This window comes from Phycodurus eques, chromosome 1 (genome assembly GCF_024500275.1).
Source record: "Phycodurus eques isolate BA_2022a chromosome 1, UOR_Pequ_1.1, whole genome shotgun sequence".
Taxonomy (NCBI): domain Eukaryota; kingdom Metazoa; phylum Chordata; class Actinopteri; order Syngnathiformes; family Syngnathidae; genus Phycodurus; species Phycodurus eques.
In genome coordinates this window covers 11,861,363-11,885,202 of record NC_084525.1, presented here as the reverse complement: position 1 = coordinate 11,885,202, position 23,840 = coordinate 11,861,363, and the positions used below count along the sequence as shown (strand labels likewise).

At 41.4% G+C, this 23,840-nt stretch overlaps 2 protein-coding genes across 3 annotated transcripts; one reads left to right on the top strand and one right to left on the bottom strand.

Annotated features, from left to right (window-relative positions):
- Nucleotides 1-2,291: 2,291 nt before the first annotated feature.
- LOC133403073 (oxysterol-binding protein-related protein 11-like) lies at nt 2,292-19,443 on the bottom strand. Of its 2 annotated transcripts, XM_061677578.1 has the most exons (13): nt 18,831-19,433; nt 15,823-15,891; nt 15,547-15,722; nt 14,165-14,244; nt 13,909-14,094; nt 13,556-13,754; nt 12,563-12,708; nt 12,331-12,471; nt 6,566-7,028; nt 6,299-6,485; nt 6,049-6,231; nt 3,109-3,262; nt 2,292-3,020 (listed from the first exon to the last, which is right to left on the bottom strand). In XM_061677578.1, exons 1-13 carry the CDS (start codon nt 18,944-18,946, stop codon nt 2,964-2,966), a joined length of 2,157 nt encoding a protein of 718 aa, XP_061533562.1. In that variant the 5' UTR covers nt 18,947-19,433; the 3' UTR covers nt 2,292-2,963. The 2 variants fall into 2 exon arrangements, with proteins under 2 accessions (XP_061533562.1, XP_061533572.1); XM_061677588.1 differs by lacking the exon at nt 2,292-3,020 and having other exon boundaries at nt 3,174-3,262; nt 6,049-6,176; nt 18,831-19,443.
- Nucleotides 19,444-19,845: 402 nt separating this feature from the next.
- gpd1c (glycerol-3-phosphate dehydrogenase 1c) lies at nt 19,846-23,001 on the top strand. Its single transcript, XM_061677600.1, has 8 exons — nt 19,846-19,964; nt 20,867-21,044; nt 21,313-21,453; nt 21,528-21,666; nt 21,752-21,864; nt 21,936-22,169; nt 22,506-22,612; nt 22,691-23,001. The coding sequence occupies exons 1-8, from the start codon at nt 19,924-19,926 to the stop codon at nt 22,785-22,787; spliced, it is 1,050 nt and encodes a 349-aa protein (XP_061533584.1). The 5' UTR covers nt 19,846-19,923; the 3' UTR covers nt 22,788-23,001.
- The last annotated feature ends 839 nt before the right edge of the window (nt 23,002-23,840 follow it).

Sequence of the window (23,840 nt, the reverse complement as noted above, 5' to 3'; positions counted from 1 at the left end):
AGGGTGTAGTCCGCCTTTCGCCCGAAGTCAACTGGGATAGGCTCCAGCACCCTGTGACCCTAACAAGGATAAGCAGTGTTGACAATGGATGGATGGATGCAGTTTGGATTGGATTTTTTTGTGCAATTCACACTTGATGTGCATATGTGACAAAATATAGCGGTGGTGGTTATAGTAGCTTCCGCCATTCTGAGAAAGCGTTTGGCAACTTTTGAACCATTTTTTCATCAATCCAAAGTTGGAAGCATACTGTCCAAAATGTCTGCAGAAGATGGTCTAATTGACTTATTTTTTTTTTCTTTCTAATCTTCAATCTGAAAATGTTAAAGGGTTGAAACATATTTACCCACAAGAGCTTTGATGAGTTATCTACAATACTTCGTGTGAGGTTTTACACTGCTTCACTTGGTGTTGTAAATCTAAAAACGTGAGCCGTACTGTCTGGCTTGGGGCGGCCCACATGTGAAGAAAAAAACACAACCAAGGAGGGCTGAGGGAAGAGGTTTGGATTACGCACTGAGACATGAATGGAGACACAGATGTGATAAGTCACTGTGAATAACAATCTAATTAAATAATGGCTAATAAAGTAAATTAAAACTGAATGTGGAATGTACTGAAGAAAGTGCAAACGTTTGGCAAACTAAATGTGGCATGCATGCATCCTGTTTGTGTTACTAATTTGTTTCCCAGTCCACTACTGTCGACGCTCCTAACCCCCAAGATGCAGTGATACAGTAATTATTTTTATTATGAAAAGTAGTAGTAATATTAGCAGGAGTACTGAGGATGTTAGCGACATAACATAGAATTGAATTATATAATCTAAATGTGTTGTATGAATGATGGGTTATATGTACCAACAGACAGATAACCTTGGTCATTAAGTGAAGTCATCCCAAAGTGAAATAAATGAGAGCGGCTCTTTCAAAAGGAGAGGAGTCGAGCCACCAAAGAGCATGTGGACAAGCCCTAGGTCCATTGCTCCAGTGTGGGTGCCTTAACCATAAGCATCTTCAGATCTTACTGTTTAACACGTTGATGCCCAGGGACTGTGAATTTGGAGCCAGCCAGCTGGGGAGGAGCCTAGTGATCACTCACTCCACAGATGGAAGTAATAGCTTCTGAGCATGTCTGTTAATTATAGTGCCGTCCTCTTTTGAAAGCTGCAAACAAAAATTTGAACCATTTTTGACAGCAATAAATGTGATTCTTTTACCTAGAAATGTGATGACTTATCCTACATAGACCAATGGTGTTGTCAATGTACAGTTGACCCATGTCAACTAAAATGGATTTTAGAATTACCAGTGTGTCAATTCAAAGAAAATGGGAGTAATGTTGGAAATCTTACAACTGGACATGCCATTGATGTCTGTGTTTTTTATGGGACCTTGATAACAGTGATCCAGAAGGAGCTTGAAACAATCCTGACAACTGTTTACGTTTCTATTACATTTACATAGGTTACCACAGAAACATGCTCCTATTGGTCTTAAAAAGTCATGGCAGAATCTCGAAACATCCATCCATCCATTTTCTGTACCGCTTATCCTCAGTGAAGAGTAAAACAGCATTTGAATGGCTGTTATTTTTTCCATGGCTTAGGTAAAATGGGACATTGAAATGTTTTGATAGATGTTTTTATTCAAAAAACGAGTGTAAAACATAAAATGCACTTCCCCTTTTCTTTAAAACATTAAGGATTAGTCTTATGGCAGACAGGCTGTTGATACACTTCGACAGGATCTGTAGTTTACAATTTGATATAGAGGTTACAATTTAGGAGCGTGATGCAATAAACTGTAAAGTGTGCATGTACACTTGCACACATGCATACACGCGTATTTCTGCTTGTGTATTGGCTTTTGTTTTGGTGTTCTGAGAAGAACCACCTTAATTTTCATTCAGCAACTATTATCACACTAGTGTGAAGATAGCGCCATCCTGTGGAAAACTAATTGAACACAAGACAGAGTAAGGCACTTGAGTCCACTACTGTACTGTGCAGTAAAGTACTCTATTCTGTTAACCTGGCCGCCACCTTCTCAGTGCAGACATTTAGGGTTACAAAAAAACAAACAAAACAAAAAATATATAAAAACCAGAACACAGCAGTGCAGGGACATCAGCAGCTATATGGTTAAAACATTGTCAAAAGTCTGTTATAAACTTTTGAGTAAATCTCAATTTCTCCATACATATAAATAAATGTAGAGTATAATACTGGCTTTCTTAAAATATTGGGATAACTGGGCCCCCAACTGTTTTGAAATAAGTGCGAGAGCGTGTTTAAAGAAAATTGTATTTATTCCATTACAAAACAAGCACAATTGGTTAAAAACCTTTAATATATTGTATAAATGTGTGTAATGCAGATGCAAGAGGTCTAGCATGCATTTACATGAAGTTCTTTCATCCATTGCAATACAACAAAGGACATAAAACGATGGGGGGCATGGGCATTCCCTCAGAGTCAATGCATACTCAATCTGTGATAATCTGGCTAGATCAGTCCTCGTCCATCTGACTATTTAAGGCTATAGAATACCTGTACAAGAACAAGTTTTATTGACAGTAGATTATGTACACTGAAACAATATAATTATTTCCAACACGAGAGCTGCACTCCTGTAACTACTTAGAGTTAACTAATATTTTAGACACCGCTCTCATGATGATGCAGTACAGTTCTAACTACAATGAGTATATTGTTAAATTAAGACCGATCTGACAGGTGTCACTGAAAACTAAACATTACGGTCATTGGAAAGACAGCTCTGGTATTGGATACCATTATATTGTGCAAGTGGTCATAATGTTGTGGCTGGTTGTTGGATAATGTAGCTATATAATCAGGACAAAAGCTTGGAGGCTTTGTGAATATTATGAGTCCATCTGTTTGTGGGTGTAGGTCATCTTGCTCTCATTCCACAGGCAAATCGACCACAGCAGAGATAAAACTAGGATTTAACAGCAGAGTTTTTGGAGAGTAGTTTGTGATAAATCCAGCCATCACCCTGGAGGAGCGAAATCTAGCTTTAATACATTATGCATTGTCTGCAGGACAGTAAGTAGGAGGTTCCACATTGAGTTATTACTGCTCACCTCCCTGTCAAAATATTTGGTCCTCCAAGAGGTTTCTGTCTCAGCCCGGTGTCTCTCCTCAGACCGCTGTCTCTCTTCTAGGACCCTCTTGTCTTCGGTGGCTTTGTCGATGTCTTTCTGCCGCAAGGCCTCCGTAACATGCTGCCACAAACGCCTGAAACACATGCAAATATATTCAACATATAATACATTCCCCTAGAATAGTTTGTGGACTTGTAGAATATGTTATTGTACAGCATTATTAAATACTTGTCTGACAATGCCAACCTTTATTTATTTTTTTATCTTTGTAAAAGCATATTCAATGTTACAGCTACCTTTTGGGCTCTCATTAATGATGCTGCCCCTCCTCAAGCCATTACCTTCCCGTGGTGGAGGGGTTTGCGATTTGTGTGTCCCAATGATCCCCAAAGACAGGGTCTCAGGGGCTTTATTTTTTTCGGGGGCCTGCACCATGGTGCTCGGCCTAGCACAGCCCAAAGGGGTTATGTCCTCTTCTTCACCTGTGGGAATGTCCAATGGGGTCGGGTGCATTGTGAGCTGGGTGGTGGCCTAAGGAAGGGACCTTGACTGTCTCATCCAAGGCTGCAGAGCCTGGCTCTAGGGACATCCTTATTATGCTTGCAGAGCAACTCCAAACAACTCTGAGTAGTAATGAGTATGTGTGGCAGTGTTGATTAACGAGCTTGTCTCCCAAGACACATGCAGTGTTGATTAACGAGCATGTCTCCCAAGACACATGCTTATGAGATTTAGTTAGTGTGGGGCCACGCTCTGATTTCTTTACACAGCCCTTATGATTATTTTACTGGAATATCCTCTCATTTGACAAATTAAATACATTTTTTACAGGGGAGTTTGGCACTTCATAGCCACTCCCACCACACACCGGTCGCACCGTCTGGCTCACTACCTGTCCTACATCCTGACCATCGTGACCCATCTTTACAGGATGGAGCACTATAAACACTAAATAATACACCATACACCAATTGTATATAATAATATTGCTGATAATTTAAATATTAATTGATTATTGTTTTAATATATTTATATATTAATAAAAAATCATCAATTATTAAGATTAATAATATAAACCATAATACACCATAAATAAGAACAAACAGCCGCGACCCAATGGGTAAGATCATCGCCTGCCACCGTGGGGAACCGAGGTTCAAGACCCCGACTGGACCATCCGTCAACATCCCCCGGACTCACGGCTGTGGTGTCCTTGAGCAAGACACTGATAGCCCGAAATGCTCCCCGGGCGCTTCAGCTGTCCCCTGCTCCAGTGTGTTCCACTAACGTGTGTATGTGTAAACTGTGATGGGTATAAAATGCAGAGAACAAATTTCGTGTGCATGCACGCATCCATCCATCCATCCTTTTTCAACACCGCTTATCCTGGGTAGGGTCGCGGGACGCTGGCGCTTATCCCAGCTAACTTCGGGCGAAAGGCGGACTACACCCTGAACTGGTCGCCAGTCAGTCACAGGGCACATAGACACAGACAACCATTCACACTCACCTTCACACTGTCACTGAGTGGGAACTGAACCCACGGTGCCCGCACCAAAGTCAGGCGAGTGTACCGCTACACCATCAGTGACTGCATGCATGTTCATGACAATAAAAGGTGATTTTTCTTCTTCTTCTTCTTCTTACCCAATGGTGTTGTGTGATTAAAAGTGGGTTCCACAGACAGTATTCTATTAGCAAGTCTTTTTTTGACCATTTTACAATGGTCCCGCCTCCGGTCCCTTTGGAAACACTTGAATAACATCGTCGCATACCCGGAAGTATCTACTCTCTTTCATTTTTGGGAGATCTTGTGTGATCATGCAATATTTCGAGCTCGGCGGCAGAACAGAATTTTTTGTGTGTGGTGTTCTGTGTTGACATTATTGGAGCACACCGCACACAAGACCAAAATTGTTAAACGCCAAATTTTGTATCTTCATGTGCAGGATCTGATGCAGAAACAAATCTTTTAAAGATATGAGAAATCCTTATTTGTGTACCAGGCCTAAGATTACCGTTGTTGATACAGCAATTTTTTTGCCCATTGTTCTCTTGTTGTCCCTCACCTAGTCACTCCACCCCTCCTTCCTGTTTTCTTTCTCCAACTATCCTCTGTCCCTCTACTTCATCTCAACCCAACCATCTGAGACAGACATGGGTTCTGTTAAAGGTTTTTTTCTAGAGAGGGCATTTTTCCTTGCCTCCATTGCAAAGTGCTTGTTCATGTGGCGTTCAGCTTCTTTTCTTTACTATACAAGGAGGGTGTTTTTTGACCTGCTCAATGTGTAAAGTGCCTTGAAATAACTTCAGTTATGAATTGGCACAATAGAAATAAAATTGACCTGTCTCCCTGATGACGTGTTGCGAGCAAGGAGGCCCCAGGGAAGACCAATGCTGGAAGGACTGTGCCTCAACTGGCCAAGGAACGCCACGGGATCCCCTTAGAAGAGCTGGACAAAGTGCCGGGGGAGAGGAAAGTCTGGGGCTATCTGCTTATGCTTCTGCCCCCATAACCCAACCCTGGATAAGCAGAAGAAGATGGATCCACCTTTTGATTATGCAGGCCTACTACAGCCACTAAATGTTGTGGCCTGAGGGTGTCTAAACTTCCTGTTGTGTGATGGGCAAAACTGACCCATTTTAAAGTTTAAAAAATTATAGTTAATTTTTATTTACATTTCTACTTATCTTAAGAATAATCAACATATAAAATGCAATGGTTCCTTTTTTACTTATTTGTGAGTTGAGTTAATAACGAGAGAGAAAAAAACTGTTTATTGAGATTTCTTCATTTCTGATGCATTATTAAACCTTATGAACAGTGACTCAAAAACATGCGGTTTACATGTGTAGAAACAAACGTAACAAGAATGTTACACAGCTATGACAAGAGACTCCCTGAGTCCATGTACTGACCTGGATTCAGTTGGTCCTTGCTTCTCGATGGGCCGAACCCACTTTTTTGTTACAGGCAGTTTGGTGACATCAACCACCCTGGTCTCCCCACTGGTATAAGCAAATTCCAGAGCGCCATTCCACTCACCCTGAATGCGGCACACGACCACATTGGTTGGGTTGTGCTTCACCTCTGCTGTTACTCTACATTTGGGAAACAATGTCATTCAGTGTCATTTTCTTTGACTTATAAGTGAAACAAAGTCCTTACTTGTGCAGTTTGCCACCATAGAAGGGCTTTGTCTGGAAAGTGATGATTGCAGCGTAGCCTGTCTTGGCGCAAGAGATGTTGACTTTGCCCCCCAGTTCTACCCAAGGGACCGTGAGGATGGAGCGTGCATATGCGCATGGCAACGTGAAGCTGTACTCTTCATGATGTTCCAGCAAAGTTAGGCAACCTGACAAATATCAACATTAAAAACTTCCACATCAGCTTTCTCTTAATGTGAGGTAAAATAAATAAAAATGACCTGCTAACCTTCCCCGATCATGGAGACTCCAATGGACATGCCCATGAACTTGCTCTTAGTCCACACGTGAGTGTTTACACACATGCGCCTCTCCTGGCATTCTGCGTAGAACCCAGACACAGGAGGGTGATGGGATACTTGCTCCGCCACAAAGCGCACTTGGTAGGAATCCTGGGAAGCCGTGGGGTCAGGGCTTCCTTGTGGGGAATCAGCAAAAGGGCCCTCTGGTGTCTTGGGGACTTTCCAGGAGCAGTGGAAAGTTTCGCCAATGATGGGGTTGTAGGGCTTCTTGGCAATGGCACCCTTGCGGCCCTCGTGGAAGGAGGTGAGGTAGTACTCCACAAAGCGGACCATACGGTCCTCTGGGGTGCTACCGTCGGTGATAGCCACAAAGAGTTCTGGGTGCGACATGAAGTCTGCGTACATCTCCAATAGAGAACGCTTCTCCAGGATGAAGGTGGGCAGAACAACCTGGAGGACAGTCAAAATAATTTATCTATTTCACTTTTGTGTATTATGTTTACAATTTTCTACATGGTATTTTTGTTAGAAGCATTATCTACACTCCAGACATATAGACAATGGCTCATTCAACATTTTAAAGCATCCCTACATTTCTTCTAACACGTAAAAATATCACTCGTGATACAAAAAAAATGAACATTTATTGATTTTTCGGTGGCACAGTAGACCTCACGGTTCTGAGGAACGGGGTTCAAATCCCAGCCCCGCCTGTGTGGAGTTTGCATGTTCTCCCTGTGCCTGTGTGGGTTTTCTCCGGGTACTCTGGTTTCCTCCCACATCCCAAAAACATACATGCTAGGTTAATTGAAGACTCTAATTTACCCATAGGTGTGAATGTGAGTGTGAATGGTTGTTTGTTTATATGTGCCCTGCGATTCACTGGCCACCAGTTCAGAGTGTACCCCGCCTCTCGCCCGAGGATAGCTGGGATAGGCTCCAGCACGCCCATGACCCTAGTGAGGATAAGCGGTACAGAAAATGGATGGATGGATGGATTGATTTTCAACACTTTTTACTTGTGTTTTCACATTTGCATCAAAACCGGGGCCATAACATTGATGAATCATTTCCATCCATCCATTTCCCATACCGCTTATCCTCACTAACCTGTTCATGGAATGTGGGAAGAAACCTGAGTACACGGAGAAAACCCACACAGGCACGGGGAGAGATGAATGATTTACTATATGTAATTTCATGACTATTGTAAACATTGGGCAGTCTTTTTATGGAAACAGTCAATAGTTTCTCTATGCGGCACTTGATGTACGCACCACTGATGCATTGTCATACAGCTGTCCCCTGTTCCTCTCTTGGCAGTTTCACCCAAGCTTTTGATGGTATTCTCTAGGTACTGGACTCTAGTTTCTTCCCACTTTCCCAAAAATGCATGTTATGTGAACTGAAGAAATTACCTTTAGGTGTGAATTCGAGTGTGAATGGTCAATGTGTCATTGAGTCTCGCCAATTCAGTGGAACCTCGATTTAACAGGTACCGAAAATAACGGACCGTCTGGACAGTACATGTGTCCAAAAATAGTTTCTCGTTGTCACATATACCGGCGTTGACAGAGTCTGTTAGTTCCAGAATTGGACGCCGTTGTTTACTGGCACTGTGGCACAATATAGGCAAAGACTGGGACACACGTATTTTCGGGTAACAGATATGCAAATGACTAGATCCAGCCGACGTGACGGCCATGTTGAATGTGGTGACATTCCAATCAAAGTCAATCCATTGACATGTGGCGGCCATGTTGAATGTGGTGACATTTCCAGGCAATGCACTGACGTGGCAGCCACGATTGCCGGAGTTCTATCTATAGTCGCAGAGAGCTCTGCGCAGAGATTGCGCAAATGGCGGCGATGTTAACTTTAAGAAGAATACGACACACAAGTCTTTGGAGTCTGGAACATACTTTTGTTTGGTACAATAACAGTTCTTTTGTTAAGCCGTTCGTCTATGGCAGGCATGCCCAAAGTCCGGCCAGTGTCCAAATTTCCTCCGGCCCGAAGCATCATGTCATAAAATCAATAATATGTGGCCCGCCAGCACAGTTTACCACAGTAAACAATACAGACATACAAAAAAAAAAAGCCATTTTATATTTCACCAGAGGGTGGCAGTAGACCTGTGGCCGCACTCTCGTTGTGTGACCCCTTTGTAAACGTTTACCCCTGTGGTATGTTTTTAGCCCATTTCTAAAATGGCAACTGACACTAAAAAGAGGAAAGTTGACAACGAGGGCCGCAGTGTCCGGGACAAGTGGATTTCTTCACTGACATGCGAAACAACTGTGTCTGCCTAATTTGCCAAGAGGCTGTGGCTGTTTTCAAAGAATTTAATTACCAGACGAAACATGTTAACTATGACAAGCTACCGGCGAACAAACGTGCTGAAAAACTGAAGCCACTGGAAGCTGTTTTGATAGCACAGCAGCGCTTTTTCACAAGAGCCCGTGATTCAAATGAAAATTCTACAAAGGCGAGCTACGAGTCTCAGTGAATTGATTTTTTGTGATGATCAAACCACAGTTTTGTCAAATTTCTGTCATCGTATTTGACTATACTATAGTCAAATCAGATGACTATATTATACATTATAATAATAGTATAATCACTATACTAGCTGCATAGCCACTATACTATTCTTTGTCAAAATGCACTGGGATGTGATTTGTTAAAACAAAATCAATAAATACATGTTTCAAAAAAATTTCAGTCAACTTTTATAAAATAGTTAATTTGTATTTAATTTATTATTATTTTAACCTTTAACTATCCTGGTAATGCAATTGAAAACAGATTCTCATTTGCAATATCGACCTAGCTGCAGACAGCAAAGTGATATAGTTAAATATTTACATGTTAATTTACAATGTTAATGGTTCGAGGAATGTCAGGCCGAATGGTCGCCCCCCATACATTTTCATCTGACCAAATCTGGCCCTCTTTGCAAAAAGTTTGGACACCCCTGGTCTATGGCATTTAATCTTAACTGATTTGGAAAGAGGAATCACCAATTGCTCATGTAAATAAAAGCGACCCGCCTTGACTCACGACTACGACAAACAATGTCAGCACCAAGCCCACCAGCGTGGTATGTTTTGGATCAAATTTAAAACAGAGAAGAAGTGGACCAATGATGCAAAGATAGAACTTCAATATTGTTTAGACTGCACAGATTGGAGTGTCTTTGAAACTTCCACCGGCAGCCTGGATGTATAAACGGATATCACATCCTATATCAGTTTCTGTGAAGATATGTGTGTACCAACAAAGACACTTTGCACGTTCAATAACAATAAGCAGTGGTTCACAGTCAAACTTCAGCAACTTCGCCAGGCTAAAGAGGACGCCTATCGAAGTGGGGATAGAGCCCTGTATAATCAGGCTAGACATCAGCTAACTAAAAAAAATTACATCACAAAGAGAAATTATGCAGAAAAGATGGAAAAACAGTTTACTGCTAACGACTAAGTCAGTCTGGTGTGGATTACAATCGCTAACCATCTACAAGCAACCATCCCCTCAAGCAGAGAACAATAAACGACTAGCTAACAACTTGAACACATAATGCAAATTTGAAAAGGACACTTTAACACCCCACAGCACCCAGCCGCACCACCATCATACCTCTGACTCCCCCTTCTCCGTTGACAATCCATGAACAGGACTTCAAACAACAAAAGATCAACAAAGCGGCAGGTCCAGACCTCACGTCCCCATCATTACAGTCCCTAAGAAACCTGCAATCTTGGGTCTGAACGACTACAGGCCTGTTACCCTCACATCTGTGGTCATGAAGTCCTTTGAACACCTCATGCTGGACCACCTCAAGAGCGTCACAGGTCCCCTGTTGGACCTCCTGCAGTTTGCCAACAGACCAAACAGGTCTGTGGATAAGGCAGTCAACATGGGACTGCACTTCATCCTAGAACACCTCGGCAGTGAGGGAACCTACGCGAGGATCCTATTCGTGGACTTCAGCTCTGCATTCACTACCATCATCCCCAAACTCCTCTCCTCCTAGCTTCTCTAGCTCAGCGTCTCGTGACGTGCAGGACACAGCAGGTGAGGCTGTCCACACTCACCATCAGCACCGGGAAGATGTGTCCTCTCTACGCCAATCTTCTCTCTCTACACAAACGACTGCACCTCAACACACCCAGTTGTCAAACTCTTGAAGTTTGCAGACCACACCACAGTCATCGGCCTCATTAAAGACTGCATAGTCATAGCAGAGTCCTCATATAGACAAGAAGTGGAGCAGCTGAAGCAGTGGTGCGGCCAACACAAACAGGAGCTGAACACAGTCAAGGCTGTTGAGATGATCGAGGACTTTAAGAAGCATACTTCACTACAGCTGTCTCTCACGCTGTCCCGCTGCTCTGTGTCAACTGTCGAGACCTTCAAGCTCCTCTGAATTACAGTCTCTCAGGACTTGAAGTGGGAGACGAACATCAACTCCATCCTCAAAAAGGCCCAGCAGAGGAAGTACTTACTACGGCTTATGAGGAAGCACGGCATGCCACAGGAGCTGTTGAGGCAGTTCTACACAGCAGTCATCGAATCAGTCCTGTGTTCATCCATCACAGTCTGGTTTGGTGCTGCTTCAAAAAAGGACAAACTCCGACTGCAACGGACAATCAAGACTGCCGAAAAAAATCATCAGTACCCCCCTACCCACCCTTGAGAACTTGCACACTGCCAGACCTAAGACAAGAGCATGCAAAATCCTTTTGGACCCTCCACATCCTGGTCACCACCTCTTCCAGCTCCTTCCCTCAGGTAGGCGCTATCGATCAAAACAAACTAAAACAAGCAGACATTCCAATAGCTTCTTCCCTCTTGCCATTAACTTCTTAAACATTTAACTTACAATTCCATTGTAACATGCTGCCAATTTTGCATTGCGATTGTTGTCACATCTCTGTCGGGCGAATTATACATTATTCGTGCACTCACTGTAGTAGTCTTGTCACTCTGCACTATTTGCATATCGGTTGTTGACCAATACTGGCCACTCATGCTTGAGAAGTATCTGCACCATTTGCACAATTGTCACTGTTCCAGCTTATCGCATTACTTGTCACTTCAAAATGCTTACATTTATTTAAGTCTCTGCACCATTTGCATAATTGTCACTGTACCAGATTATTGCTCTATTAGTCATTTCAAACTGCTCTAAATTGCAAGAGGACTGCATCATTTGCACAACTGTCAAAAAAAAAATAATAATTGCATCAGCATTACCTCATTACCACCTTTCATTGCTCAGTGACTCGCCGTACGGTGTTTTATGTTTTTGTCTTAAAAGTATTTTTTGTCAAATGGCTGTCTGTTGTACTAGAGTGGCTCCAATTACTGGAGATAAATTCCTTGTCTGTTTTTGACATACTTGGCAAATGAAGATGATTCTGGTTTTGGTTCTGAAATTTGTTATTACAACTTCAGACCCTGCAAGCACACATTTCATTATTCAAATCAGCTTTAAGAATGGTAGGTGTTTTTTGAATAGGGAAATAATTGACAAATTACCGAGCCATCATTAAGTAAATTAATCTAGGTTCAAAAACTGTGCCTTGGAAGTTGCAAACAAGCCCTTGCTAATATAAACACAAGCTCCGACCAGAAAAAATAATCAGATGAACTCCACAGCACACGGTGGGCAAGACATGGAGCTTATTTTAAGTCAGCACGTCAAAATTTGTTTTTGTTATCTGTCAGCACAGGGAACTCGACCTACCCGCGTGAGGTCCATGCCCAGCTTCAGCTGCGAGAGCAGGTGTAGAATGACACTGCGCTCCTCCTCCACTGCACACAGGTCCTCCTCTTTCTCTGTGACAGAGTCCATTATCTCATCCTCAGCATCAATGTCTTCTTGCTCCTGAAAGAGCAAGACAATAATGAAATCATTCATCCATGTTGTCCTGTATGTTGGTACACCTTGGGAAAGACTGTAGCTCTTGGTGTCTCACCCCAGAGAAACTGCAGGACTCCGGGCTGCTGAGCTCCAGACATCCTTCCTCCAGCATGCCCTCTCCTGTTGTGAAGCTGCCCATTGAACTGCTGCCATTCTTCAGGATTTCAGGCAGCTTGGGCTCCAGCCACTCAATGGTGGATCCTGTCATGAGCGGGGGGTGCAGAGCAGCAGGTTCAGAGGTACTCATTATATTAATTTCCCCCCCTCCCAAGGCCTCCCCAACACTCACAACTCTGTGCACGCATGCGCGCACACACACACACACACACACACACACACACACGTAGCTCGACAGGAACCTACCACTCGCGATACAACGGCCACAACTGCCTGACATGTGGTAGACAGATGGTTCTAGTTCAAGATCAGCGGAGTGCAACTCGACCCTTCAGACAAACCGTGGCTCACAATACTTGACCCGCCGACAGGAAACCTCCTCGTCGTTTGATTGGCTTAGGTCTGCCGGTGTGGCATCTTTTTATGCAAATTTAGGGGTGGGCCAATCCCATTCAAATTCACCTTGCATGCTGCCGGGCAATTTAATCTGATTGGCTGTTGCGATTGGTGCTGACTGATGAAATATGCATTGAGTAATAAGATCTGCTTCAGAAAAGTGGGACATGACCTGGCTGTTTTCCTGTTTCAAATGATTTTCAACAGAGAGTGAGTTTTAAAGTCAAAGTCAAATCTGACATGAATACTGTACTACGTGTGCTGCATACAGTATTTAAAAAAAAAAAACTAATTAAAACTGCTATGTGTCACAGCGCTGCTTGGATATTGTAACTACCTGAGGTCCAATTACTGTTGATACAGGTGGCAATAATAGGTAAAGTTCCCTATCAATAATGCAAAATTATTCCACTGTTTGTCTTGAATGGATGGAGGCCAGCTGAACAAGAACATCTTGACTTGTAGACCTACTAATTACGACAAATTCTGTTTCGCTTTCATCACAATTTTAAGATATGGAAAGGAAGCAGCTCACCTCCCATCGAACCGCTCTGCCTGGCCACCTGCTGCAGGTTCAGGATATGTAGGCACTCGTTGAGGCAGGTCATGGTGGCCATGGAGGTAGCCTTGAGCATTAGCAGGTCCTGGTCCAAAGCGGAAAGTCCAGGACCTGCAGGTAGGCCCTCTATGCCCTGGATCAGGTCTTTGTGCTGGCTTTGAGCCTGGCTCATCATCTAGAGGGCGAGGTGTAATGTGTTTGGTTATTGGTTACAAAAATCTCAAAAGAATATAATAACATGTATTTGACACCTTTTGACATTGTCTTCTTTTGTATAATTAAAACAATACACATTTCTGTCAATCAGTGTAGTGTGCTTAATTATTGACTTCTCTGGCATCCATTAGGTGGTCTGGCAGCAGGGAACGCTTGCTGGAGTACAGTGATGAGCCCTTGTGCATTTGCCAGTGGAATAAGGAGGTGGGATTCTGGCTAGGTCGACGCAGAGACATGGGTGAGCTGCTGCTGCCTTGAGACACCATCGAGTAGCTGCGCGACTTAGGTGGAGGATTACTCTAAGTAAAGCGAGGCAAGGTTTAATTAAATCAAGTGAAATATTTCCCCACCTGTTTCAAACAGTCTTACCTTCCCCATGGCCTCAGTGTGATGCTGTGTGCAGATTTGCAGTCTGCTCACCCAGTGTTGCCTCTCTTTGGCGTCTGTGGCTGAGAATGACACATATATATTAGGCTTTACACGATCAGGATTTTTGGGGCCGATCACAGAGTTTAAAAAAAACAATCGATCACCGAGCCGATCACAAGATGGAGTAATGTGTCTATTTAAATGACCTGTTAATTTACTGTATATACTTAATTGCTCAAAAAAAAATATTTACAATAAATGTATATCTTTGTTCATCTATTTATGCCAGTGAGGCATAGTGACAGACAGAACAAATGAATTGTCTTTCTATTAGATGGAAGGAAGTACCTACAGTAATTAATGTATCCACTTTTTGTGACATTTTTGTTTGTGGGGGTGCTGCTCTAGACAGATCATGTATTCTAATCAGTCAGGTCAAACCAACATTACAATATGACAGAAATAATGGGTGCTAACTTACTGTAATTAAATTACTTCACCCACACCGAAACTTTAGAGCATGATTCGACAGAATGGCGGCATGTTTACGTATAACCGTTAGTGCTAGCACTAGGCTTGCTAGGCTACATAACGTTTTTGTTGCCTGCTTGCGAGCCGTATCGTATTAAAAGTACGTGAACATACCTCAAGCAAGCCTTAAACGAATATTCTCTCATGTCCTGAGCACCGGTGACCACCAACACACGTTTTTCCCATTTTGTCCTTATAATACAGACGGCGCGATACACGCTTGTTGTCGTCGCCACGGTAACGAGTGTATCCGGTCGCATTTGAGTTGACAAGATAAAACCCAATGATTGTAAAAAACGTGATGCGGTGGTATCGGAATACATGATTTTATTGCAGCAGTCTGACAATTTGTCTTGTAATCTGATCCGGACATTATGTGTTGTCTGTCTCAGACATGTTTTTTTTTTTTTTTTTTTTTTAAATAACTTTATTGACCGTCAGATATTTACATTACAACGTCAAAAGACACACAAAAAGGCTAAAAATAAACTAGCTTTTGGATTCAAATATACTGTGCACGATGGCGACGCGGAGTAAATGTCTTTTGCGGAGCCGATAATTGACGTCATTGATAGGATCGGCGAATTATGACATTAAAGCCGATCAGCCCATCAGCATAAAATGCTAATTATCGGCCGATACCAATCAGGCCAATAAAATTGGTGTAAAGTCTAATATATATGATCAGGGTTACTCAACGTCAAAAGGAATGTTAAGCCCTACTCCAACAACATGCAACAAAGACCAAAAAACATCCAGATCAATACTGCATGAATCTGATGGATGAGAAAATGAGAAACAAATTTGAATGTGAGCAAAGTGAGAAACAGACAGCAATGTGTCCAACACACCCCTTAGCTTGTACTGTTCTCCACTGATGGCATTGACAGTGAATGTATGAGAGTCCTCGTCACTGGGGGAGATGACTGCCCCGGCCAGGGGGAGCATGCCACGAGGTTTCTGAGGCCGGGACTGCTCATTGACAAAGTACTCCAGCAACCCCGCCTCATTGTTTAAGACAAAGAACCTGGAAACAACAAGATAAAGTGTACAACTCTGTAAATTACAGTGACAAGGCAATGCAAAGTTGAACTTCAATGGTTGTGCATTTGAGTATGTCACATCACCTATACTGCCAGCCTGTCACGAGGTTGGTATACTTCATCAAGTAGCCATCGATATTCTCCATATGGTCACTTGCAGCCAATGTTATTATGCAAAAGGAGACAAACAGAAGATGAAAACCATTGGAACTGGGCACACAGCCATAATTATATATATATATTTATATTTATATTATATATATATATATATATATTTATATTATATATATATACACACACACAAACTCCACACAGGCAAGGTCGGATTTGAACCCGGGTCCTCAGAACTGTGAGGCAAATGTATATATGTATATGTATATGGACACACACACACACACACACACACACACACACACACACACACACACACACACACACACACACACACACACACGTCGAACGACTGATTAGCACATTTGCCTCACAGTTCTGAGGACCCGGGTTCAAATCCGACCTTGCCTGTGTGGAGTTTGCATGTTCTCTCCGTGGCTGCATGGATTTTCTCTGGGTACTCCGGTTTCTTCCCACATTGGCCATCGTTTGAATTAGAGCGATTCCGGTTCTGATTCCCGTTTCTTATTTCGATTCCGGTTCCAAATGAGTCTCAATTCCGATTCTTTTAAGGGGCTGGGTCAAAAATGTTTGCATGGTTTAAATAAAGGGTGTCCAAATTATGAACATCCATTTTCTTAGCAGCCCGCAGCATAGACTAAAATGAACATTTGACTCAGCGTTCTTTATAACAAGTATAACTATCAAACCTATGAATTAAAAGTAAACTAATTCAATTGACTTAATATTCTAATTCATAAAATAATAAACTTAATATTTAATATTGACTTAATATTCATTCATTAATGTTTCAAGTAAAACTTAAATATAGCATTGTTAAAATCGTTATTTGGGACTGTTTTATCACATCAAATGGTTTATATGTGCATGTTTTAACTTGACTTCCTGTTTTAAGCTTGTATCATTTTATTTTGAAGGGTACACACCAGAAATCAGCATTTTGGCACGAAAAGTAACGTCACACGGCACTGGTTATTTTTTTTTGTTTGTTTTTTTGTTTTTATGCGTGGAACAAAATGCTATAAAATATTGATTCCTTTCCTTACCCACTGATGAGGGACAAGTTCGTGTCTGCGAGACTGTGAAATAACGTTTATGTGAAGTTTGTCCCAATTCATTGTTATGTAAAGTTGCTACGGTGAAGTTTTAGCTCAATGTTAAGATTTTTTTTTTTTTTTCTGTCATCGGCTCTAAAAACGATAAGTGAAAAAGTGCAACCAACCATTTGCCTTGTTAGCTGTCTCAATGTTGGCATAGATGTATTTTATTGTTTCACTCACCCATTTGACTAAGAGTTGGCTTCACTGAAGCTGTGCACGGTGTAGGCTGATGCTCGGAGAGCGTCAGACGCTACACATCATGAAAGCCTCCTTTGCACAATATAATCTAATCCCAAATGTTGCACTGAGGCGACTGGTCATGAATTTTTACAAAGTTAAAACACACTTTTGTTCACCGCTGCTGTTGGACACAAGCACGTCTTCGTGCGCGTTATTCTTTTTCGTTGGTTTTCGCCGCTTCTTCGTTGATTTTCACCACTTCTTATTCGGGGTGGGCGGACTGTAGGCATCGAAACTGGGAACCGAAATTTTTTAATTTGAACGATTCTGGGAGAACCGGGACTAACGTTCCGGTTCCAATCGGTTGTCAATTCTCGATGCCCAACCCTACCTCCCACATCTCAAAAACATGCATGGTATCTTAGTTCCATCCATCCATCCATTTTCTGAGCCGCTTCTTCTCACTAGGGTCGAGGGCGTGCTGGGGCCTATCCCAGCTATCATCGGGCAGGAGGCTGGGTACACCCTGAACTGGTTGCCAGCCAATCGCAGGGCATACAAACAAACAACCATTCGCACTCACAGTCACACCTACGGGCAATTTAGAGTTGTGTATTAACCTACAATGCATGTTTTGGGGATGTGGGAGGAAACTGGTGTGCCCGGAGAAAAGCCACGCAGGCACGGGGAGAACATGCAAACTCCACACAGGCGGGGCCAGGGATTGAGCCCCGCTCCTCAGAACTGTGAGGCAGACGCTCTAACCAGTTGGTCACCGATCCACCTGGTAGGTTAGTTGAAAATCCAAAATTGCCCAGAGGGGTCAATATGAGTGCATGTGGTTGTTTGTTTGTACTGGAGGTGCCCTGCGATTGGCTGGCGACGAGTTCAGGGTGTATCCCAAAAGTCAGCTGGGACAGGCTTTAGCACGCCCGTGACCCTAATGGTGATGAGCGGTCCAGGAAAAATAAAAATAAAATATCTACATATACTTACACACACACACATACATACATACATACCCTTTCCAAAAACTTTTAATATCATGGAAAAGTTGATTTATTTCCACATTTCCATTCAAAAAGTTTTATTTTCATAGATTATAGAATCAGGGCCCACAATTTAAACAAACTTATTTTACTTACATATTTTGATTGATTTAATGTGACCCTATTGGCCGGCGACCGGTTCAGGGTGTACCCCGCCTCACGCCCGAAGATAGCTGGGATAGGCTCCAGCAGCCCACGACCTTAGTGAGGATAAGCGTTAAAGAAAATGGATGGATGGATGGATGGATGGATAGATAATGTGACCCTAATTCCTCTCTTTTTTTTCTAAAAGAAATTTGAAGTAAATGGTGATTTCTTCACAGTTTTTGAATTTTTTATTTTGTGGGTTTTATGAGCTGGAAGCTCAAATTATGTAAAAATAAATACTTGAAATTGTTTAAATTTGTGGGCTCTACAAGCTATGAAAGTTTAACTTTTTTAATTTTAATTGAATTATGGAAATAAAATTATATTAACATGCATGATATTAACATTTTTTTGAAAGGGTCGGTGTGTCCATATAAAGAGAGATGATTCTGAAGAGAGATGCCATCTAATAAACATGATACGATTGGATAACCAGCTAAATAGCGTCATCAAGCTAAAAAAAAAATTAATAAAAAAGACTCACCTATACTGCCAGCTCTTGGCACTTGCTCTACCCGAGCTTGGAGTCCTGTTCTGGGGAAATACATCCAGTTTTCCTTCGTTTTCCGTGATTCGTATTGACGTGGTTTCGCCTTGCATAGTCACTGGCAACACCACCACCTTTAGCTTAGCCGCAGTCTGCTGCTGGCCTTAAGCTAACCCGTCAAATCAAGACGTGATTAAAGAAGACGATGTTACTTTAAAATGCAGATAGACGTTGAAAATCCATTTGGTATTGATAACACAAGCTACAGAAAGCCATTTGTCTTCTTGCTATTTCGTATAAAACCTGATAAAACATGTCTAGCTAAACTAGCTTGACAGCCTTCCTGGTGGCTCGACCGGAAACATATCACGTGACTCATTGTCATTGATTCGCATCAGAATATTACAAAACTAAAATCAAATACATTTTTATTTTTTAAATAACATATGACTTCTTAAGCAGTCAAAAATAACTAATCTAGATCTTCGTGGATTTCGAGAAGAAAATTCTGTCCTACTTGATCCAGTACCGCTATCATACGGACATAGGTAAAACTGCTTCAGAGTGTACTAAAACCGAATTCATCAATCACTGAGTACTGACGTTTATTGATGAACATTATTTAGCAAATAATTACAAAAATAAATAAATAAATAGCATCTATCACAGGAAATTTCCACATCGGTGTCAACATATCCGGTGTGACGTCAAATAAGATTATATTTGCAATTATTTCACCTTGTAAATTAATATATGTGATATTTTATTATATCGCTAATATAAATAAACAATTGGCCTTACTGTGTAGCTATTACCAGCGATGACCCTAAACAGGAAAAACGGCATGGAAAATGTCTAGATGGGTGCATCGGCATTACTCTTGGCAAATGAAGATTTGAAAGAGTCACTGTTTTAAAACTATTGACATTTTTTGTTATAGGAAAAAAAATTACAAATGTCAAAAATCCAATTTTCAGTGGCAAAATGTGTTAGTAAAACATGCACCTGGTTGAATCGTGGGGCGTATAAGGAAGTCAGTTGATGCGGAAGACATTAAACAAGATTTGAAGACAACGACCATAGGCCCAAAATGCCAGGGATAAAAGTCTGCATCTTGGGATCGGGAAACTGGTACATTTAAATTTTTAAAAGTGTCTCTCAGAATGCTATTTTAGATTAACAGTTTGCGCTCTCGTGCGTGATATATTGGGTTCCATTTTTTTCGTGTAAACTTCGATTTGTTTAATCCATCACATCAAAAAAAAAACGACGCCAAACCGATTGCACACGTAGTCCGTTTTAGTCCGAACAGTTCTCATACTTTTAAAAAGAAACCTCTTAAGTAAAATTCTTAGCCCTCAGCGTATGTACGTATGACCATATTGATCATCAGTAAAATAAAGTGGCCTATAGGCCACCAAACCTTTGCCTAGAGCAAAAGTTTAATGAATCAAAAAGTATTTGTTATGGTAAGCCACTTTAACACTATGCACAATTTGATCACAAACACTGTATATGAAAATTAAAACTAGTTTAAAAAGATATATAGTTCTAAAAAAACTATGCAGATGGATTTTGCTTAAAAGTTCAAGACAAGTGAGCTCTTTTTAACAAATGTACTGTTCTGGACTAAAAGGAAAAATGTTTGAAGCCACAGTAATGCCGTTTGCGCTTTTAATTCAGTATTTTTTTCGCTTCCACTAGAGGGTGCCCGCGTAACATAATTTAAGAATCACTGCTTTAGCACAATATTGTTATGTCATGTCGTTTTAGTAGGACCCACAGCTACGCTTACTTTATACACACACACACACACACACACAATAAACCTGTATCCACAGCTACGATTCATTAGGCTTTGTGTTTGGGATACTGTATGTTTACATAGAAATCCATTTGCATTTGGCACCTGTTGACGTTTTAACATCCTATCATACACCTCTGTATGTATTTTTATTCTTTTTGTTGAGTGACTATGGCTGTAGGGTTCACACAAATCCAATTTTCTTTCACTGTTTTGCTTTGTTTTAAAGGGGTTCTTCGATTGCCAAAATCATTGGGTGCAATGTCAGATCATCCAACCGGTTTGACCCAGTGGTGAACATGTGGGTTTATGAAGAAATGATCGATGGGAAGAAGCTTAGTGAGATAATCAACACGGAGCATGAAAATGTCAAATATTTGCCTGGTCACAAGCTGCCAAAGAATGTGGTAATTGTCCAGTATAAAAAGGAATCATTAGGAAATAATGTTTTTACAGTATCTGAACCTATGGTTTAGATAGTGTGAGGGTCTGTGTATTGTGGTGCATTCAACATCAACATACACAAATAGTGAGATGTCACAATGTGACAATAAGAAGGTTATACAATTGAACACAAGCATCAAAGACACCTCTGACAATAAGATGGAGCTTTTGAACACCGTAAAGGATCAGCTCATTATTGCATGACCTAACTTTTGTCACTGTTTTGTATAGGTGGCTGTTCCAGATGTCACAGAGGCCGTGACAGGAGCAAAGTTGCTAGTTTTCGTCACCCCGCACCAATTCGTCAGCTCACTTTGCGACCAAATAAAGCCTCACGTTGCAGACGGGGCGATCGGCATTTCACTCATCAAAGTAGGATCCTCTTTGCATGTTCAGATGGCAAAATAAATCAAAGTTGCTTGATTCTGGGAATTACCTTCCTTTAGGGCATCAACGAAGGTCAAGACAGATTGCATCTAATCTCAGACATCATCAGAAAGGAACTGGAAATTGAGGTCAGCGTCCTGATGGGGGCCAACATTGCTAGTGAGGTGGCAGATGAGAAGTTCTGCGAAACCACAATTGGTGATTGGTTTAGTTGCTTGCTTCATTCTGTTACTTGCAGTTGACATTTGTTGCTCTTTTTCTTTACTATTTCCAAAACCTATAGGCTCAACAAATGAGGCAAATGGACTTATCTTCAAAGAGCTGCTTCAGACTCCCAATTTTCGCATTACTGTGGTGCAGGAGAGTGACACAGTGGAGCTGTGTGGAGCCCTAAAGGTAAATGTGCAGATATCGTCAAATCAATTTACAAGGGGAGCTAATGATTGTGTGCTCATTTGGCATGCCAGAACATCGTGGCATTGGGGGCCGGATTCTGTGACGGCCTCGGATTTGGAGATAACACCAAAGCTGCTGTGATCAGGCTGGGTTTGATGGAGATGGTTGCCTTCGCCAAGTTGTTCTGCAAGGGCCAAGTGAGCGCCAACACCTTCTTGGAGAGCTGCGGCGTGGCAGATCTTATCACTACTTGCTACGGGGGACGAAATCGCAAAGTTGCAGAGGCCTTTGTCAAAACTTCCAAGGTGACTGTTTGCACCAGTTCCTCTCTCCTGTAGTCCATCTCACAACAAAGACACAAAAAAACACTGTATTGCTCATGCGTCACTTTTTTTTAGTTTGAGTTTATTAAAAATCCACGCTCACAATAAACAATGAATTGATGCAAGAATTTACAAATGTATTGATGAAACTACATAAAAATGAAAGCATATTACCTAAAAAACTGTATCTAAAATTATGTAGAAACAAAGCATCACATAATCAGAGACTCAGACAAATGATAATAACGTGACCAAAAGATGAAAGGAACATAAAACATTAATCGTGTTATATTATTAAAAACATTTCTTCTTAACAAGTCCATCGCAGAGCTGGAGGCTGAAATGCTAAATGGCCAGAAACTACAGGGTCCACAAACCTCGGCTGAGATATACAAGATTCTACAGAAGAAGAATGTGGTCAACAAGTAAGTCACCTGGCCTTCCTGGCAGACACTGAATAGTTTACTGATTCGTTTTCAGAAATTATTCTCTTCCTCCTTTAGGTTCCCACTCTTTGCATCCATATACCAGATCTGCTTTGAAGGCAAAGAGGTGAAGAAGTTCATCACCTGCCTTCAGAACCACCCAGAACACTTGTAGCCTAAAGTGACTACACTACAGTAGTGTGTACTAATGTCCTACTGTCGAAATTTTGGACCAAAAGGGGTCCACAAGTCTCATGAGCTGAAAATGTACAGCCCAACAAACCAGCACTTTTAAAACTGAATTATTATAATTGATGAGTTTTGTTTATTTTTGTTATTTTTATGTAAATTAGATTCAACATTTCAAAATAAAAGCCTTCTGAAATCTTCCTATGTAACTGTCATTACCTCTAATTTCAAATATGCCTGTAAATATTCTCCTTCATCCATGCAGTATGCTCAAAGCATTGAATTAATCGCAACTGGACTGTTCTAGTTGTTTTAGAACACTTTCCACCCCTCATCAAGTAGGATTCATCAGTCCATGCACAAAGGCTAGATAGGACAGCTCCATAGCCTGTTTGTTGGTGTGGAAACCCAAGTAAGTTGGTAACCCTTTAAGTTACAGACACGCCCCAACCAAGAATGGTTTCGCTCTTTTGGAATGCAAAACCACAGTTGTTAAGATACACAGGAGAGAGACCAAGAGTTGTCCTATATAGCGTTGGTGCACTGATGAAGCCTGCTCGGGTGAGGCAAAACGTCTTACCATCGGAACAGTCCATGTTGCGATTCATTCAATTCCCTGAGAACACATGAACTGGTTGAATGAGAATACTCACATTCACAAGCACCCTTGTTAACATTTCATTCAGTTGTAACAATGGTTGTGGGTGCCTTGAAGTGGCTGTTTGCTTGTTACTTGTTAGAGGCAAAATTATTTCATCTCCTCAAAAAGACAGCATCATATGGAGTGGTAGATTGGTGGTGTCGTAATCCGCCTCCACTGTTTAGAGATTGTTTCTCAACCTTGGCGTATGGCTTGCCTCTGATTTCAAAGTAACATTATTTTTTTATATAGATATATATATATTTATTTATTTATTTATATATTTATATATATATATATGTATATATATATAACCATTCGACTTTTGGAAGTTACAATTTACCACACGATGCCTTCCAGGAAGTTTCAGGAACACCTGAAGTATTTCAAGATAAAAGC

Excerpts from the sequence above, each read along its gene's own strand:
- LOC133403073 (XM_061677578.1), bottom strand. The coding sequence starts at position 18,946 with ATGCAAGGCGAAACCACGTCAATACGAATCACGGAAAACGAAGGAAAA. Across the intron at positions 14,245-15,546 it reads AGAACAGTACAAGCTAAGGG|CCACAGACGCCAAAGAGAGG; the intron begins GTGTGTTGGACA and ends TGTCATTCTCAG. Across the intron at positions 14,095-14,164 it reads ACACTGAGGCCATGGGGAAG|AGTAATCCTCCACCTAAGTC; the intron begins GTAAGACTGTTT and ends CGCTTTACTTAG.
- gpd1c (XM_061677600.1), top strand. The coding sequence starts at position 19,924 with ATGCCAGGGATAAAAGTCTGCATCTTGGGATCGGGAAACTG. Across the intron at positions 21,045-21,312 it reads ACAAGCTGCCAAAGAATGTG|GTGGCTGTTCCAGATGTCAC; the intron begins GTAATTGTCCAG and ends TGTTTTGTATAG. Across the intron at positions 22,170-22,505 it reads CCTTTGTCAAAACTTCCAAG|TCCATCGCAGAGCTGGAGGC; the intron begins GTGACTGTTTGC and ends CTTCTTAACAAG.